This window comes from Crinia signifera, chromosome 3 (genome assembly GCF_055691185.1).
Source record: "Crinia signifera chromosome 3, ASM5569118v1, whole genome shotgun sequence".
Taxonomy (NCBI): Eukaryota; Metazoa; Chordata; class Amphibia; order Anura; family Myobatrachidae; genus Crinia; species Crinia signifera.
Window position 1 is genome coordinate 194,265 of NC_139219.1, and position 17,005 is coordinate 211,269.

General features: G+C 49.7%; 1 protein-coding gene across 1 annotated transcript; it reads right to left on the reverse strand.

Annotated features, from left to right (window-relative positions):
• Nucleotides 1-1,546: 1,546 nt before the first annotated feature.
• LOC146062436 (cytochrome P450 4A4-like) lies at nt 1,547-16,276 on the reverse strand. Its single transcript, XM_083174580.1, has 3 exons — nt 14,064-16,276; nt 6,103-6,247; nt 1,547-1,620 (listed from the first exon to the last, which is right to left on the reverse strand). Exons 1-3 carry the CDS (start codon nt 14,265-14,267, stop codon nt 1,547-1,549), a joined length of 423 nt encoding a protein of 140 aa, XP_083030706.1. The 5' UTR covers nt 14,268-16,276.
• Nucleotides 16,277-17,005: the final 729 nt, after the last annotated feature.

The following is a 17,005-nucleotide window of genomic DNA, read 5'->3' on the forward strand; positions in this document are numbered from 1 at the left end:
AGCAGTAAAATGACCTCGGTAACCAATGCCATGGCGATATCTCCTCTTTTAGCCAATGCCATGGCGATAGCAGTAAGGTGACCTCGGTAACCAATGCCATGGCGATAGCAGTAAGGTGACCTTGGAAACCAATGCCATGGCGATAGCAGTAAGGTGACCTCGGTAACCAATGCCATGGCGATAGCAGTAAGGTGACCTCGGTAACCAATGCCATGGCGATAGCAGTAAGGTGACCTTGGAAACCAATGCCATGGCGATAGCAGTAAGGTGACCTCGGTAACCAATGCCATGGCAATAGCAGTAAGGTGACCTTGGTAACCAATGCCATGGTGATAGCAGTAAAGTGACAGCTGTAACCAATGCCAATGTAGGCCAATTACAATATACCATTGGTATGTATGAGAATACAGAAATATACCCTTTGGGGCACTCACTCTACTATTCTGGTACTATAAACACCAATTAGGCAGATAGAGACTTGAGACACAAAGTGATGATAAGATCGTACAGCAAACAATGGTGGGACCAGGCCTCAGTGTATGGAATTATATGGCCTCGGAGTATAATAATGTCAGTCAGGGCAGGATGCAGAATATGGTCCTCGTGTTCCCTAGAGGCATTGGAACGTCGGCTGATTGTACGGTGTATCCGCTTTGACAATTCATCACCTGATAAATTCACTTAGAAAAAGGATCCGTGGAGTGACGCAGTCTTCTGTCTACGCTTATCCATGTCTACTAAAGGCACCCTGTCATTTATTGGAGGAGAGTGCACATTCATCCGGTTTACTTATTACATATACATATATATATATATATATATACATATATATATATATATATATATATATATATATATATATATATATATATATATATATATATATATATATATATATTTATATATATATATATATATATATATATATATATATTTTGTGTCAAATAATACGACTTTTAAGAAGAATACAAAAGTGATAATAACGATGATTGCGTAGCGCGGTTACATTTCCTCTGAACAGATCTATGGAGAATTCTACAGGTCACAATGAGCTCGTTACTGGAAGCTGCAGCTCTATCACTTCAGATTATTTATACACCAGCTTGCTATCAGGTGCAGATCCGCACTTGGGAAGCAATAAAGTAGGTCGACACATGGAAAGGTTGACACGAGTATTTCACGATTCATTGTTTGGATTTATTCCCATGTTACTATCCATGTGGACTCTGATTGGTAAAGGCCCGAGTACACTAATATGGGGTCCAACATCAGGTGTTGATATTGAAACAAAAAAAAACCATGAAACAAATCTTGTCAACCTTTTCCATGTCAACCATTTGCTTGTGTTGATCTTTGTCAATGTTGACCTTGAGTGTGTCGATCCTGAGATTGTCTAAGTTCTAGCACACCCCAGCAAGAGAGGAGGGGGCACAGCACCAGGCACACTATACTATTCCAGTTACGCAATGGGAGGAATGTGGAATATATGACAGCAAAGGTCAATGAGCAGATTGTACAAGAGATAATCATATGTAATCTCCATATGTTACAGGTCAGGAGATAACAGATACATACCGATCCACGGGACCAGAAAATCATATCCGGTTGATGCTTTTGGATCTGTAAAGTAGATAATATTTTGTTATGTAACAGTGGAGACTAGTGCTTAATAACCCATTGCCATAGTCCCCTCCCGCATTCTGCAGCATAGTCCCCTCCCCTCCTGCAGCATAGTCCCCTCTTGCATTCTGCATCATAGTCCTCTCCACATTCTGCAGCATAGTTCCCTCCCGCATTCTGCAGCATAATCCCCTCCCGCATTCTGCAGCATAGTCCTCTCCGCATTCTGCAGCATAGTCCCCTCCCGCATTCTGCAGCATAGTCCCCTCCCGCATTCTGCAGCATAGTCCCCTCCCCTCCCACATTCTGCAGCATAGTCCCCTGCCCTCCCGCATTCTGCAGCATAGTACCCTCCTGCAGCATAGTCCTCTCCCGCATTCTGCAGCATAGTCCTCTCCCGCATTCTGCAGCATAGTCCTCTCCCCTCTCCGCACTCTGTAGCATAGTCCCCGCCCGCATTCTGCAGCTTAGTCCCCGCCCGCATTCTGCAGCATAGTCCCCGCCCGCATTCTGCAGCATAGTCCCCTACGCATTCTGCAGCATAGTCCCCTACGCATTCTGCAGCAAAAAAAAAAACTTGCGCATTCTGCAGCATAGTCCCCTCCCCTCTCCGCACTCTGTAGCATAGTCCCCGCCCGCATTCTGCAGCTTAGTCCCCGCCCGCATTCTGCAGCATAGTCCCCGCCCGCATTCTGCAGCATAGTCCCCTACGCATTCTGCAGCATAGTCCCCTACGCATTCTGCAGCATAGTCCCCTACGCATTCTGCAGCATAGTCCCCTCCCGCATTCTGCAGCATAGTCCCCTCCCGCATTCTGCAGCATAGTCCTCTCCGCATTCTGTAGCATAGTCCCCTCCCACATTCTGCAGCATAGTCCCCTCCCGCATTCTGCAGCATAGTCCCCTCCCGCATTCTGCAGCATAGTCCCTTCCTCTCCCGCATTCCGCAGCATAGTCCTCTCCTGCATTCTGCATCAAAAAAAACCTTGCGCATTCTGCAGCATAGTCCCCTCCCCTCCCGCATTCTGCAGCACAGTCCCCTCCCGCATTCTGCAGCACAGTCCCCTCCCGCATTCTGCAGCACAGTCCCCTCCCGCATTCTGCAGCATAGTCCCCTCCCGCATTCTGCAGCATAGTCCCCTCCCGCATTCTGCAGCATAGTCCCCTCCCGCATTCTGCAGCATAGTCCTCTCCATATTCTGCAGCATAGTCCTCTCCATATTCTGCAGCATAGTCCCCTCCCGCATTCTGCAGCATCGTCCCCTCCCGCATTCTGCAGCATAGTCCCCTCCCGCATTCTGCAGCATAGTCCCCTCCCGCATTCTGCAGCATAGTCCCCTCCCGCATTCTGCAGCATAGTCCCCTCCCGCATTCTGCAGCATAGTCCCCCCCCGCATTCTGCAGCATAGTCCCCCCCGCATTCTGCAGCATAGTCCCCCCCCCCGCATTCTGCAGCATAGTCCCCCTCCCGCATTCTGCAGCATAGTCCCCCCCCCCGCATTCTGCAGCATAGTCCCCCCCGCATTCTGCAGCATAGTCCCCCCCCCCGCATTCTGCAGCATAGTCCCCCTGCATTCTGCAGCATAGCCCCCCTCCCGCATTCTGCAGCATAGTCCCCTCCCGCATTCTGCAGCATAGTCCCCTCCCGCATTCTGCAGCATAGTCCCCTCCCGCATTCTGCAGCATAGTCGCCTCCCGCATTCTGCAGCATAGTCCCCTCCCGCATTCTGCAGCATAGTCCCCTCCCGCATTCTGCAGCATAGTCCCCTCCCGCATTCTGCAGCATAGTCCATCCCCCCCGCATTCTGCAGCATAGTCCATCCCCCCCGCATTCTGCAGCATAATCCATCCCCCCCGCATTCTGCAGCATAGTCCCCCTCCCGCATTCTGCAGCATAGTCCCCTCCCGCATTCTGCAGCATAGTCCCCTCCCGCATTCTGCAGCATAGTCCCCTCCCGCATTCTGCAGCATAGTCGCCTCCCGCATTCTGCAGCATAGTCGCCTCCCGCATTCTGCAGCATAGTCCCCTCCCGCATTCTGCAGCATAGTCCCCTCCCGCATTCTGCAGCATAGTCCCCTCCTGCATTCTGCAGCATAGTCCCCTCCCGCATTCTGCAGCATAGTCCCCTCCCGCATTCTGCAGCATAGTCCCCTCCCGCATTCTGCAGCATAGTCCATCCCCCCCGCATTCTGCAGCATAATCCATCCCCCCCGCATTCTGCAGCATAGTCCATCCCCCCCCGGATTCTGCAGCATAGTCCATCCCCCCCGCATTCTGCAGCATAGTCCATCCCCCCCGCATTCTGCAGCATAGTCCCTTCCCACATTCTGCAGCATAGTTGCACTGTAACATTACCTCTCTATAAAGAGAGGTATAGAGGCCAGGGATGGCACCATAACGTTACCTCTATATAAAGCATTGATGAGGCCAAGGTTGTATAAAGAGAGGTATAGAGGCCAGGGTTGACACTGTAACATTACCTCTGTATAAAGAGAGGTATGGAGGCCAGGGATGGCACCGTAACGTTACTTCTATATAAAGCATTGACAAGGCCTCACCTAGAGGTCAGTGTGCAGTTCTGGCCACCACAGAATAAAAAGAAGATTATTGAATTGGAAAGGGTACAAAGAAGGGCCTAGAGTCACTAAAACCCTTTTTCCACTAGCAAAAATAACCCAGGTTGATGCAAGGGGACGCGCATCAACCCAGGTTTTTTTGCTAGTGGAAATGCAACTCCAACCAACATAGTTACCTGGGTTGGACCTGGGATGGTCATGGAGCGGTGGAAACCCTGGTCGATGGGACCTGTGGCCCGTTCACTGCAATACAGAAGCTTCCATTTGGATATACTCTCATCTCCCAGCGCTGCCCTAATCCGACCTCCCAATGTCATCACTCGCCCATAGGGTGTAAGGGCACCAGTGGGAAAGAGTTTGCATGCCGGGTCGGACCCAGATACAAAAATGCAACCAGGTTTGCAAGTGGAAAAGGGGTTTAAGCTACGAGGAAAATTTAGCCAGGTGGGGTAGGTTTATGCGGGGACATGATCACTAGCTACACACATAGAAGGGGTCAGTATAGGGAACTGTCAGGAGACCTGTTTAATTTGAGGACTATTCACAGGACACACAGGCTGTCCCGGCTGCCGACTTCGGGATGCACAGGCGATCTCGTGTGAATTGCGAAATCTCAAGCCCAGAAGAGCCGGCGGCACTGGGCCACTGATGCACTGTCGGCTCACGGGGACATCACTGATAGTAGTTGTAGTCTTAGTGAATAGCGGGAGGACACCTGGCTACAGCATGTCTCAGCTGAAGGATAGAAGCTTTTTCCCGCTCAGCGATATGCCTGCACATCACCGGTAAACCCCTGGATGCGAAGCCAGAGGCAGGTCGGCCCCATTTAGGGTCACATGGCCTGCATGTGATGTCACGCAGCCGACAAGGCCCTATACCTGAGCGATCCAGAGTCTCAGTGAGACCACAGTTTAAGTGATCGCACTCAAGCAGATCTCCAGAAATAGCCGAATAGCAAATATGATCTCTGAATCAGGACATCTGCGCTCCCTGTGCTGCCTCTGTCACTATGGTTACAGCTGGTAGGCTCTACTGCAGAAGGCAAAGCCTAGGACAAGTCACTATAGTAGTGCAGCTGCTGAATGACTATGTAACTGGCCTGGTTCCTGCAGGCGGCCTGGGCAATGCACTATGGTTGGATGTACATACTCTTTAGTAAATGTTCCAGCTGATGGGACAAACCATATAACCCAGGAGGAAAGTAGCTAACAGGATGCAAAAGTGTACCCTCGTCGGCTCGCTGTGTTTCCCTCCAGGACTCAAACATGGGAACAGCCTTCTTGTATTCCATCACATGCCACAGCCAATCCTGCATTTCCTGATTGTCAGCTGACCACAGAAGCCTATCACTTGGCACTGGTTTCTATGCATCACCTTTTGGTTGCAGCCGATTCCATGTGTCTGGTCCGGTCCAAGCCGATCACCGGAGTTCTATTCTCAAAAACGCAAAGCCATTATGGCGGAGGAGCGGGGTGCTGCAGGGAGATTTAGCTGGGTTTGGGGACGTTTTGATGAGAGAATTCCAGAGAAATTGAGCAGAACGTAGAAAGTCTTGGAGGCAGGAGTGGGAGGAAGCAATTAGTAGGCAGGAGAGAAGAGGATTAGTGGGAGTTTAAAGAGAGATAAGGTCACAGATGTCAGTGGGAGAGGATTGGGCGAGAGCTTTGTAAGTGAGAAGCTTCCATTGGATTCTATAAGGGAAGGGAAGCCACTGAAGGGCTTGTAGCAGAGGGCAGGTGGACGTGGTGCATTCGTTTATAACCAATAGTACATTTGACACAAATTCATATACATTGCAAGCATTAAAATATGAATGTGTGTTATTACAAGCTGGCTATTAATAATACATTTCTTTACAAGAGAACTCATCATGTATTATCTCTGTGGCCTATAGCTCAGTTCTTACCTGATCTCCCAAATATGGCCTTCGCATACTCCGGGTGAGTGATAATCAAAGTTGCCACAAATTTTCCAATCCATAATGGGAAGGCATTGGGGTATTTATTCACCCAAACCATCAGCCTTTCCATATCTTTCCCATCACGACGAAACTGCAAAATAAAAAAATAATTAGAAGTTGTACTTAAAATTCTTTATTTTACAACCATTGAGATGAAGTTGGTGTTGGAGGACAGCTTCCCCCTCATATACCTCATACCCTCATATACCCCAACCTGCCTGAAGTTATATGTAACCAAATCCTACAGGAAGGTAAGGGGAAATGAGAATGATAATTTATTATAAAAGCACAGAGAGTGCCCCAAAGCTGCACTCCTAGCAGGTATGCTGAAATCCTATCCAGGTACCGATGACCAGGTGGGCTCCCTGAGCTGCCACTTAGATGATGCTCCATTGTTCGGCCCCCCAGAAGTCACTCAGCCCCAAAGCTGCAGCTAAGGCAGGGTGTACTCCTAGCTGTTATGCTGGACTCAAAGCCAACTATCGAGGTGTCAAAAGTGTAGTGTTTGATGAGAAGTACAAAAAAGTGTCCTCGGTGCCCTGAAATATGCGGTTTCACCCACTGTCCACTTAACCACGGACATGTGGGCAAGTGGTTCAGGGCAAACTAAGGACTATATGACTGTGACAGCCCACTGGGTAGATGCATCACCTTCCATCAGCTCCTTCCAAGGCAGGCTACGCTGTGTATCACCGGTTTTAGTAAGAGGCACAGCGCCAACCACCTCTTAGAGAAACTGAGGGAAATCATCTCACAGTGGCTTACCCCACTTAAGCCTTTCCCGGGGATTTGTGGTGTCAGATAATGCCAAAAACATTGTACGGGCATTACATATGGGCAATTTCCAGCACATGCCATGTTTTGCCCACACAATTTTGGTGGTGCAGCATTTCATCAGAAGTGACAGGAGCATGCAGGAGATGCTTGCAGTGGCCTGCAAAATTGCCAGACATTTCCGGCATTCTGCCACTGCCTACCAAAGGCTGGAGTGGCAGCAAAAACTCCTCAACCTGCCCTGCCATCAGCTTAAACAAGAGGTGGTGGCTCTCTGGAACTCCACCCTCTATATGCTGCAGAGGATGGAGGAGCAGCAAAAGGCTATTTAAGCCTACACAGCCACCTACAACATAGGCAGAGGAGCAGGGATGCACCTGACTCAAGCGCAGTGGAGGCTGATTTTCGTGTTGTGCAAGGTTCTCCAACCATTTGAACTAGCCACACGTGAACTCAGGGGATGCGGTCAATTTGCCGGCGGTCGGGATCCCGGCGTTCAGAATCCCGACACTGGAATCCCGACCGCCGAAATCCCGAAACTTTCTCCCTCCGTGGGTGTCCACGACACCCATAGAGGGAGAATAAAATAGCGTGCCGAGCGTAGCGATCACCGGGCCCCCTGCGTGGCGAGCGCAGCGAGCCCGCAAGGGGGGGCGATCCACGTCGGGATTTCGGCGGTCGGGATTCCAGTGTCGGGATTCCGACCGCCGGGATCCCGACCGCCGGGATTACGTATCGGATCCGAACTCAGTTCCGACACTGCCAGCATTAGTTAGGTGATTCCCCTGATCAGGCTGTTGCAGAAGCAGCTGGAGAAAGTGAAGGAGGAGCTAAAGCGTAGTGATTCTGCAAAGCATGTCACTTTTGTGGATGAAGCCCTCCATAAACTTTGCCAGGATACGAAGGTGGTCAGTTTGGTAAAGTCAGAGGAATACGTTCTGGCCACCGTGCTTGATCCTCAGTTTAAAGCGTATGTTGTGTCTCTGTTTACGGCAGACACAAGTCTACAAAGATGCAAAGACCTGTTGATCAGAAGAATGTCATCTGAAGTGGACCGTGACATGGCCACAGCTCCTCCTTCATTTTCTCCCACACCTGAGATTTCCTAAATGACCCGCTGGCGGGGATGCAGGGCAAGCAGGAGCGAGTTTGGACATCTGGTCTGGACTGAAGGACCTGCCAATGATTGCTAACATGTCTACAGTTGCTGCATTGGATGCTGTCACCATTGAAAAAATGGTGAAGGATAACTTTGGTGACAGCATCCAAGTAGACATGTCGGACAGTCCATACCTGTACTGGCAGGAAAAAAAGGCAGTTTGGAGGCCCCTGTACAAACTGGCTCTCTTTTACCTGAGTTGTCCCTGCTTCAGTGTGTACTCTGAGTTTTTAGTGCAGTGGGGAACCTGGTCAGTGAGCGGTGAAGGAGGATGCTTCTGCAAAATGTGGAGAAGATGATGTTCATAAACATTAATTATCAATTCTTCAGTGAAGACCAACAATTGCCTCCAGAGACTACAGAGGGACCTGTGATTGTGGAGTCCAGCGGGGATGAATGATAATCATTGAGGATGAGGAAGTACATGTATTCAATGCTCCTATGTTGCCGTAAATAACGGTGAGAGTGCATGTTTTTTGAAGAGTAGTGAACTTTTCTCTCCTATTTTGTGCTTCCCTGTATTCAGCTCTGTTGCTTCTCCAAAAATATTTTGCGAAGCTAACTCAGTTCACCCTGCACTTCTCCCCAAGTCTGTTCAATGGGGATTTTAGTGTCTCTCTCAAAAAGTGTATTCAATGCACAAATTGCGAGTCCTGCTGGTTTCTTTTTTTAGAGATGTTCTCCATTTTTCCCTCGGCATCTTTTTTAGATGAACTGTAAGGTTATCTTTGTTAAAGTTGTTATTTTTGGTACTTGTGAGTTATCCGGGCTGCCGATTTCTAAATCGGGTCGGATCGGGCACATCGCATCGCATCGCATGCGACCATCGGATGCGATGCGATGCGATGCGATGACCCGATTTTTCCATAGGAATCAATGTTAAAATGGACTGAGTCCATTTTAACATGGAATTCAATGGGAAAAAGGGTCCTTTTCATACCCCTACTATCCAAGTGGGCATGGAGTTGGATATAAACCTGTGGCGAGCGTAGCGAGCCACCGAGCCCGAAGCGTGGCGAGCGTAGCGAGCCCCGCGAGGGGACACAGAATACCGTCCCCTCGCGGGGCGCGCTTCGCTCGCCACGCTTCGGGCTCGGTGGCTCGCTACGCTCGCCACAGGTTTATATCCAACTCCATGCCCACTTGGATAGTAGGGGTATGAAAAGGACCCTTTTTCCCATTGAATTCCATGTTAAAATGGACTCAGTCCATTTTAACATTGATTCCTATGGAAAAATCGGGTCATCGCATCCGATGATCGCATGCGATGCGATGCGATGCGATATCGCATCGCATCGCATCTGATTGTATGCCTTAACTTAAGGCATACAATCAAAAAATCGGCAGCCCAGATAACTCACAAGTACCTTATTTTTTTTTTGTTTTTTATGGCTTATAAATTAAAAAAAATGTACTCTAATGTATTTATTGCAAGTGCCATAATGCTGTACTTCTATATTAATTTATTTGGAATTTAATAAGTTATTTTAATGGTAACCAATAAGAAATCATTTTGGAATGCTCATAGTAATTTCCCATGCTTCCTCTCTTCTTCCTCACCTAACCCCCAAACAGGCTTTTAAACACACTAACAATTATAAAATAAATTAAATAAAAACACAGGGCAAAGAAACAATGCTAAAAGCACAACACAAGGATAAAGGCCAAACAGAACAAAATACACCCGTCTGCACAAACCCAATTAAAATAGTCACACAGCCATTTGTTGTAAAATAAATACTGAACAAAACATTAACCTTTCTAAACCTTTGTAAAAAAAATACAAGTCCACAAATGCGAGGAACACGCTGCTGAGAATATCCCAGTCTGACCAGCTCAAGTGGAGAGCAGGAGATAACAGATCTCTCCAGTTACAGCACTCCCATTTGAACTCGCATAATTATGCTAAGTTCGCAAAAGGGGCTGGCGAGCTGGCCACAAGTTGAATACTGAGGAAGTCAGAAATGAGGAGATAAGAAAAAGGGCCGAGCACTTCAGCGAGATCACAGGGACACAGAACAGTGAGCGGTGAGCCAGACTCTCAAAAAACATTGAATACTCGGGCGAGGAATCAGAGGAGGAGGATGACAAGTGATGACCACATCTTGTCTCTGTAAATCCAGTTTGTACAGGGAGAGATTAATTGCTTTTTTTGTGTGGGGGCCCAAACAAATCAACCATTTCAGCCACAGTTTTGTAGGCTCTGTTGCTGAAATGATTGGTTTGGTAAAGTGTGCATGTCCTTTTTCCGCACTATAAGGGTGGGTGGAAGGGCCCAAGGACAATTCCATCTTGCACCTCTTTTTTTCTTTGCATTGTGTGCTCTTTGGGGCCTAGTTTTTCAAACTTCCATCCTGTCTGCCACTGCAGTGCCACTCCTAGATGGGCCAGGTTTGTGCCGCCCACTTGTGTTGCTTATCATAGTCATCCAGCTACCTTGGTGCAACCGTTTGGCCTAAGAACAATATTGCGTTCAGAAATAAATGTTATTAAGGTTAATAATCGCGTAGAAGCAAAAACATTTTTTAGCAGTTTTTATGCTCTAAAGAAAAAGAACCCAAAACCTGAAGGTAATCAGAACCCAAAACGCGAAAAGTGGCCGGTGCACATCCCTACTAAGAACTAGAGCAATGATTCCTTTGACTAGAAATAGAGTAACTTCAATAAGGCTTTTATTATAATCGTCTATGTAATACTTTGTATAGTAGAGCTATGATACCATACCTCCCAACATCTGTGCCTCGGTAATCGGGACACCAAATGGAGAGATTATATCTTCAACAGATATAGGAAGAAATAACCTCATGTGAAAACTGTGGCAGGCTGAGCAGAGTAACCAGCATAGGCCTAAGAGAATCTGCAGGCACCAGGTAGTGCACGGATGAAAGACACTTTGGAATGACACCTTTCTTGTCATAGAGGCCAGATTAAATACCAAGCACTCACCTCCCACAGGCAGAGAGTCAGTAAGCACAGGAAAGGTGTGCATACTGGCCAATGGTACATTTGCCCATATCCAAGATGGTGCTGCCAGCCAGAAACCCAACCACTCTACACCTGCAGGCCTCTGCAATTAGGCCCCTGTTAAGACCACCAACTTCCAACATGGCATCAAACCCCCATTCAGCAACCCGTAGGTGGCAGTGACAAGTTAACGTGACACGATGACCAGGTGGGTTCCCTGCGCTGCCGCTTAGCCCTCAGCATCAGTGTTCTGCCCCCCAGGAGTGAACCAGTCTACAGAGAGTGCCCCAAAACTGCACCTAAGGCAGGGTATACTCCTAGCTGGTTTGCTGGAATCACAGCCATCTACAGATAACCAGGTGGGCTCCCTGTGCTGCTGCTTAACCAAGGCCCCAGTGCTCTGCCCCCTAGCAGTGACTCAGTCTGAAGAGAGTTCCCAAAAGCTTCACCTAAAACGGGGTGTACTCCTTAGCGCCTTGAGTCCTATTGGAGAAAGAGCTCTATATAAATAAAATTATTATTATTATTATTATTATTCCATCAATAAACTCACAATAGCATCCTGGTGGGATTTGTCCCATGTACACCAAGCACCACATCCTTCAGCCACGTCTGCCTATATTTAAAACTTTACAAACACATGGGTCCCGTAGTGAGAATAGTAGGATTGGGGTCAAGAATCAATTTGGGGGAGGAGGAGTGGGTAGGACATAGTTACAGGAGCCATGCGGGGGATGACAGCGGGTGGGGGATGCCGGCTATTGAGAGCCGAGCAGGGGGAGGCTGCATAGGGAGCCTGGCAGGAGGAGGCTGCATAGGGAGCCGGGCAGGAGGAGGCTGTTGCGGTGGGGTGACAGCGGGAGCAGGGAGCCGGGCAGGGAGGATGACGCTGGCTGCCTGGCTGCGGTGGGAGCCACACAGATAACTTGAAAAAAAAATCCCATACAGATGACTAGCAAGCCATTGATTGGCTCAGACCTCTCTCAGCCAATCGCTGATTGGCTGAGAGAGGTCTGAGCCAATCAATGGCTTGCTAGTCATCTGAATGGGATTTTTTTTTCAAGTTATCTGTGTTCCTCCCGGCTCCCGCCACTGCCCGGCAGCCAGCGTCCTCCTGCCCGGCTCCCGATGCAGCCTCCCCCTGCTCGGCTCTCTATTAGCCGGCATCCCCCGCCCGCTGATGTCCCCCGCATGGCTCCCTCCTCCTGCAGCTCCCCGGGGACTGCATATGATAAATCCATGCGATTTATCATATGCAAACCTTGGCACATCAAGTGCCTAATCGTGTGTCCCCCTCCCGGGGAGCTGCAGGGTGAAATCAGGTCCGACTTGTCCCTAGGACAAGTCGGACTAATGTATGGGGGCCCTTAGAGTTTTTCTGAGGGTAAATTCCAAAAACTGGGACTCTCCCCCTGTGATGGACACTAGTAGCTTGTCTCTACTGTGCCCAGAACCAGAGATATCAGCCTTCCAGCAGCTGGTTACTGCTCCAGCTCCACACACCTGGTATGTAGTATTATATACTCGTTGGCAGATTGCTCTGCCTCCTGAACTCTGATCCTCTAGTCCCCAATACCATTTGGTAGGTGGGATTCTCTAGTCTTTAATTCCATTGAAAGCTAAGAAATCTAGTTCCTGGAACTGGAGATATCTGCTGTCAAGCAAGCTGTCCTCCCACCAGAAAATGATGAATAATAAGCCCACTCCACTATACACCCCTCCTCTGCATATTAAACATCCTCTACAACCCTGGAAGTTATGTATCAGGACCCCATACCTCCCAACATGATCCTCTCCAGGAGGGACACATTGCTCTGTTTCTGGACTTCCCTCTTAATTTATGATTAGTATCACCTGTGCGTGGAATACCTTTCTTATCAATTAACCTGTTTTAAACAGGCGATGGCAATCATACACTAATCATACATGTCGCACGCGTGCAGAGAAAACTGTGTGATTGGTTATTAGCGCTCGAATGTCCCGCCCATGCACGTGTACAGTGGCACAAACAACTACAAGGAGCCATGTACTGCTCTCTGACCACTAAAAAAAGGGGTACGGGTCAGCCGGCAGGATGACTATATGGACAGATACGGCAAAATGACTGGGTAGTCCAGTCGCTTTCCGCATCTCTATAGCAGCCGGCAGGGTGACTAGGGACAGATACGGCAAAGTGACTGGGTAGTGACTTTCCGCATCTTTATAGCAGTTTGCGGTATATGTCCATATGCCCATAAATTCACCTCCCCCCATAAACAAGTGAGGTGGGGGGAGGTGAGTGCTTCTTGTGTTGTACCATAAACATGGGGGCGGGGAGGTGAATGCTAGGAGAGATCCTGTAGCTATGGAACGCCCACATGGGCGTTCCAGCTTTGGCAGTATAGTCGCAAGGACGGCAGCATATCGGACGTGCGTACACACTGCACTTTTGTACCGATATGGGGCCGTCCTGTCGGATGAAAATTAAACAGCAAAGAACCGTCGACCGACCGGGTATGGACGATCAAGACAGTTTTTTGCCGTTTATCGGTCGGTAGGCACAGCGTACACACATATACAATTGAACGGCTGTCCGACCCAGAACGGAAGAACGGCCCGACGATTGTATATATGTGTACCCAGCTTTAGAGGGAAGTCCAGAAACAGAGCATTGTATCCCTCCTGGAGAGGGTCATGTTGGGAGGTATGGGACCCCTTCATTCAGCCCAATGCCCCCTTCTCCCACCATCTGTGCAGTAAAGGGGTAATTAGTGGAAATTACTGATCCAGGCTCTACATGCTGAGCGGTTGATGTAATACCCCTCCCCTGGGGAGGTATCTATGATGTAACCGTGTAATGTGGGCTAGGTGACATGAGGGAGATTGCTAGACTAATGAGGGAGAGAGGGAGATTGCTGCTATATCAGGGAGTCCCCTGCATAATGCAGGAAGGGAGGTAACTATGGTGACAGTGTGTATAACTGCGGTATGATCTTCCCTATATGCCATAAAGTTACACAAGTGGCCTCACCTGGTTGATGTGACCATACAGCCAGTGACTTGGGGGCCCAGGAAAGTCTTGCATTGCTCTTTCCAGTCTCTTCCATCTGTAGTAAAATGATATCGCCTTCACAAGCAGCAGCCCCAAACACAGCAGCACTGCAAACTGCAGTATCTGATGGACATTCCCTGACAGCCAGGATGGGTTCAGGATCTTCCATAGACTGGACACCATGGTCTCCTGTCTCACTGCTCCCCGCACTTTGCAGACACCTGTCCTACTGCTCCCCGCACTGTGCAGACACCTGTCCTATTGCTCCCAGCACTCTGCAGACACCTGTCCTATTGCTCCCAGCACTCTGCAGACACCTGTCCTATTGCTCCCAGCACTCTGCAGACACCTGTCCTATTGCTCCCAGCACTCTGCAGACACCTGTCCTATTGCTCCCAGCACTCTGCAGACACCTGTCCTATTGCTCCCAGCACTCTGCAGACACCTGTCCTATTGCTCCCAGCACTCTGCAGACACCTGTCCTATTGCTCCCAGCACTCTGCAGACACCTGTCCTATTGCTCCCAGCACTCTGCAGACACCTGTCCTACTGCCCCCAGCGCTCTGCAGTCACCTGTCCTACTGCTCTCAATGCTCTGCAGTCACCTGTACCCTACTGCTCCCAGCGCTCTGCAGTCACGTATCCTACTGCTCTCAATGCTCTGCAGTCACCTGTCCTATTGCTCCCAGCACTTTGCAGTCACCTGTCCTACTGCTCCCAGCACTCTGCAGACACCTGTCTCACTGCTCCCCACACTCTGCAGACACCTGTCCTATTGCTCCCCGCTCTCTGCAGACACCTGTCCTATTGCTCCCAGCGCTCTGCAGTCACCTGTACCCTACTGCTCCCAGCGCTTTGCAGTCACGTGTCCTACTGGTGTCAATGCTCTGCAGTCACCTGTCCTACTGCTCTCAATGCTCTGCAGTCACCTGTCCTACTGCTCTCAATGCTCTGCAGTCACCTGTCCTACTGTTCCCCTCGCTCTGCAGTCACCTCTCCTACTGCTCCCAGCGCTCTGCAGTCACCTGTCCTACTGCTCTCAATGCTCTACAGTCACCTGTCCTACTGCTCTCAATGCTCTGCAGTCACCTGTCCTACTGCTCTCAATGCTCTGCAGTCACCTGTCCTACTGCTCTCAATGCTCTGCAGTCACCTGTCCTACTGCTCTCAATGCTCTGCAGTCACCTGTCCTACTGCTCCCAGCGCTCTGCAGTCACCTCTCCTACTGCTCCCAGCGCTCTGCAGTCACCTCTCCTACTGCTCTCAATGCTCTGCAGTCACCTGTCCTACTGCTCTCAATGCTCTGCAGTCACCTGTCCTACTGCTCTCAATGCTCTGCAGTCACCTGTCCTACTGCTCTCAATGCTCTGCAGTCACCTGTCCTACTGCTCCCAGCGCTCTGCAGTCACCTCTCCTACTGCTCCCAGCGCTCTGCAGTCACCTCTCCTACTGCTCCCAGCGCTCTGCAGTCACCTCTCCTACTGCTCCCAGCGCTCTGCAGTCACCTGTCCTACTGCTCTCAATGCTCTGCAGTCACCTCTCCTACTTCTTCCAGTGCTCTGCAGTCGCCCCTCACTGTCCTTCTGCCCCCAGTGCTCAACAGTCACCGATGCCCTACTGCTCCCAGCGCTCTGCAGTCACCAGTGTCCTACTGATGCCAGCGCTCTGCAGTCACCTGTGTCCTACTGCTCCCAGCACACTGCAGTCACCGCTCCCAGCACATTGCAGTCACCTGTCCTACTGCTCTCAATGCTCTGCAGACACCTGTCCTACTGCTCTCAATGCTCTGCAGTCACCTGTCCTACTGCTCTCAATGCTCTGCAGTCACCTCTCCTACTTCTTCCAGTGCTCTGCAGTCACCTCTCCTACTGCTCCCAGCGCTCTGCAGTCAGACACCTCTCCTACTTCTTCCAGTGCTCTGCAATCACCCCTCACTGTCCTTCTGCCCCCAGCGCTCTGCAGTCACCGGTGTCCTACTGCTCCCAGCACATTGCAGTCACCTATTTAGTGTTTCCACTCTTAAAGCTCAGAATTCCATGTTTTTCCCAAACATTGTTGTTGTTGTTTTAAACACTGCAATAGCTGCTTCAAAGTCCAGAATTAATGTCATAGCTTGCGAAGTCCCTGTCATGCGTCCCTTGTTTGTGCAGTGATCAGAGAGCGACCAGAGTGCTGCTGCCTGCATTGTGTAACCCGGCACCCTCCCCATCCCTCTCTAGTCCCGCCCCATTCCTCTCCACTACTCCCCCCTCTCCTCACCAGAAGGAATAATGAGACCTAGAAAGAACTAGAGATGGGTAAAGTGACTCACCAGAGATCTGTGATCAATTGATTGCTCTGTGAAAAGAGACGTTCTTTTGAATGGCTCACTAGCTCACTTTGAATAAAAAGAATGGTTATTTACAGTTTGAGTAGTATCTGTTCATTTTATTTACATTTCTACTGATTCTAGTAAGGTAAAGTGAATTTTGTACATTAATCTCACAGTTATTTTCACTTATTTTTCTATTTATTATTATTAACAGTTACTTATATAGCGCATACAGTGGAGTATCTAGTGTAAGGCAACCCCCGCAGCCGCTTGGAGGAGCGAGTGGCAGTGGGGGCTGCGTGGGCGCCGGCATTCGGCCCCCACACGAATGCAGCACTATCCTCCCCTGTTAGCAGCAGTGCGGAGCTGCCCAGCGGCTGCCTGTCACTGGAAGCAGTTGTCTCTGGTGCCAGGAAATGCGTCTATGCCCCCCACCGCCAGTGGCTCCATAAGCACTGGGAGACAGGGGTCACCGGCAGCAGTGCTCCTCCTGCCTACAGCTCCTTCCCCCGGCGACGCCTCCCCTCCTCTGCCTGGCAGTGGCAGCTGTGTCCCCACACTGTGCTGCAGTGGCAGCTAGCTCTCACCTCCCTCTGCAAGCTCCAGGCAG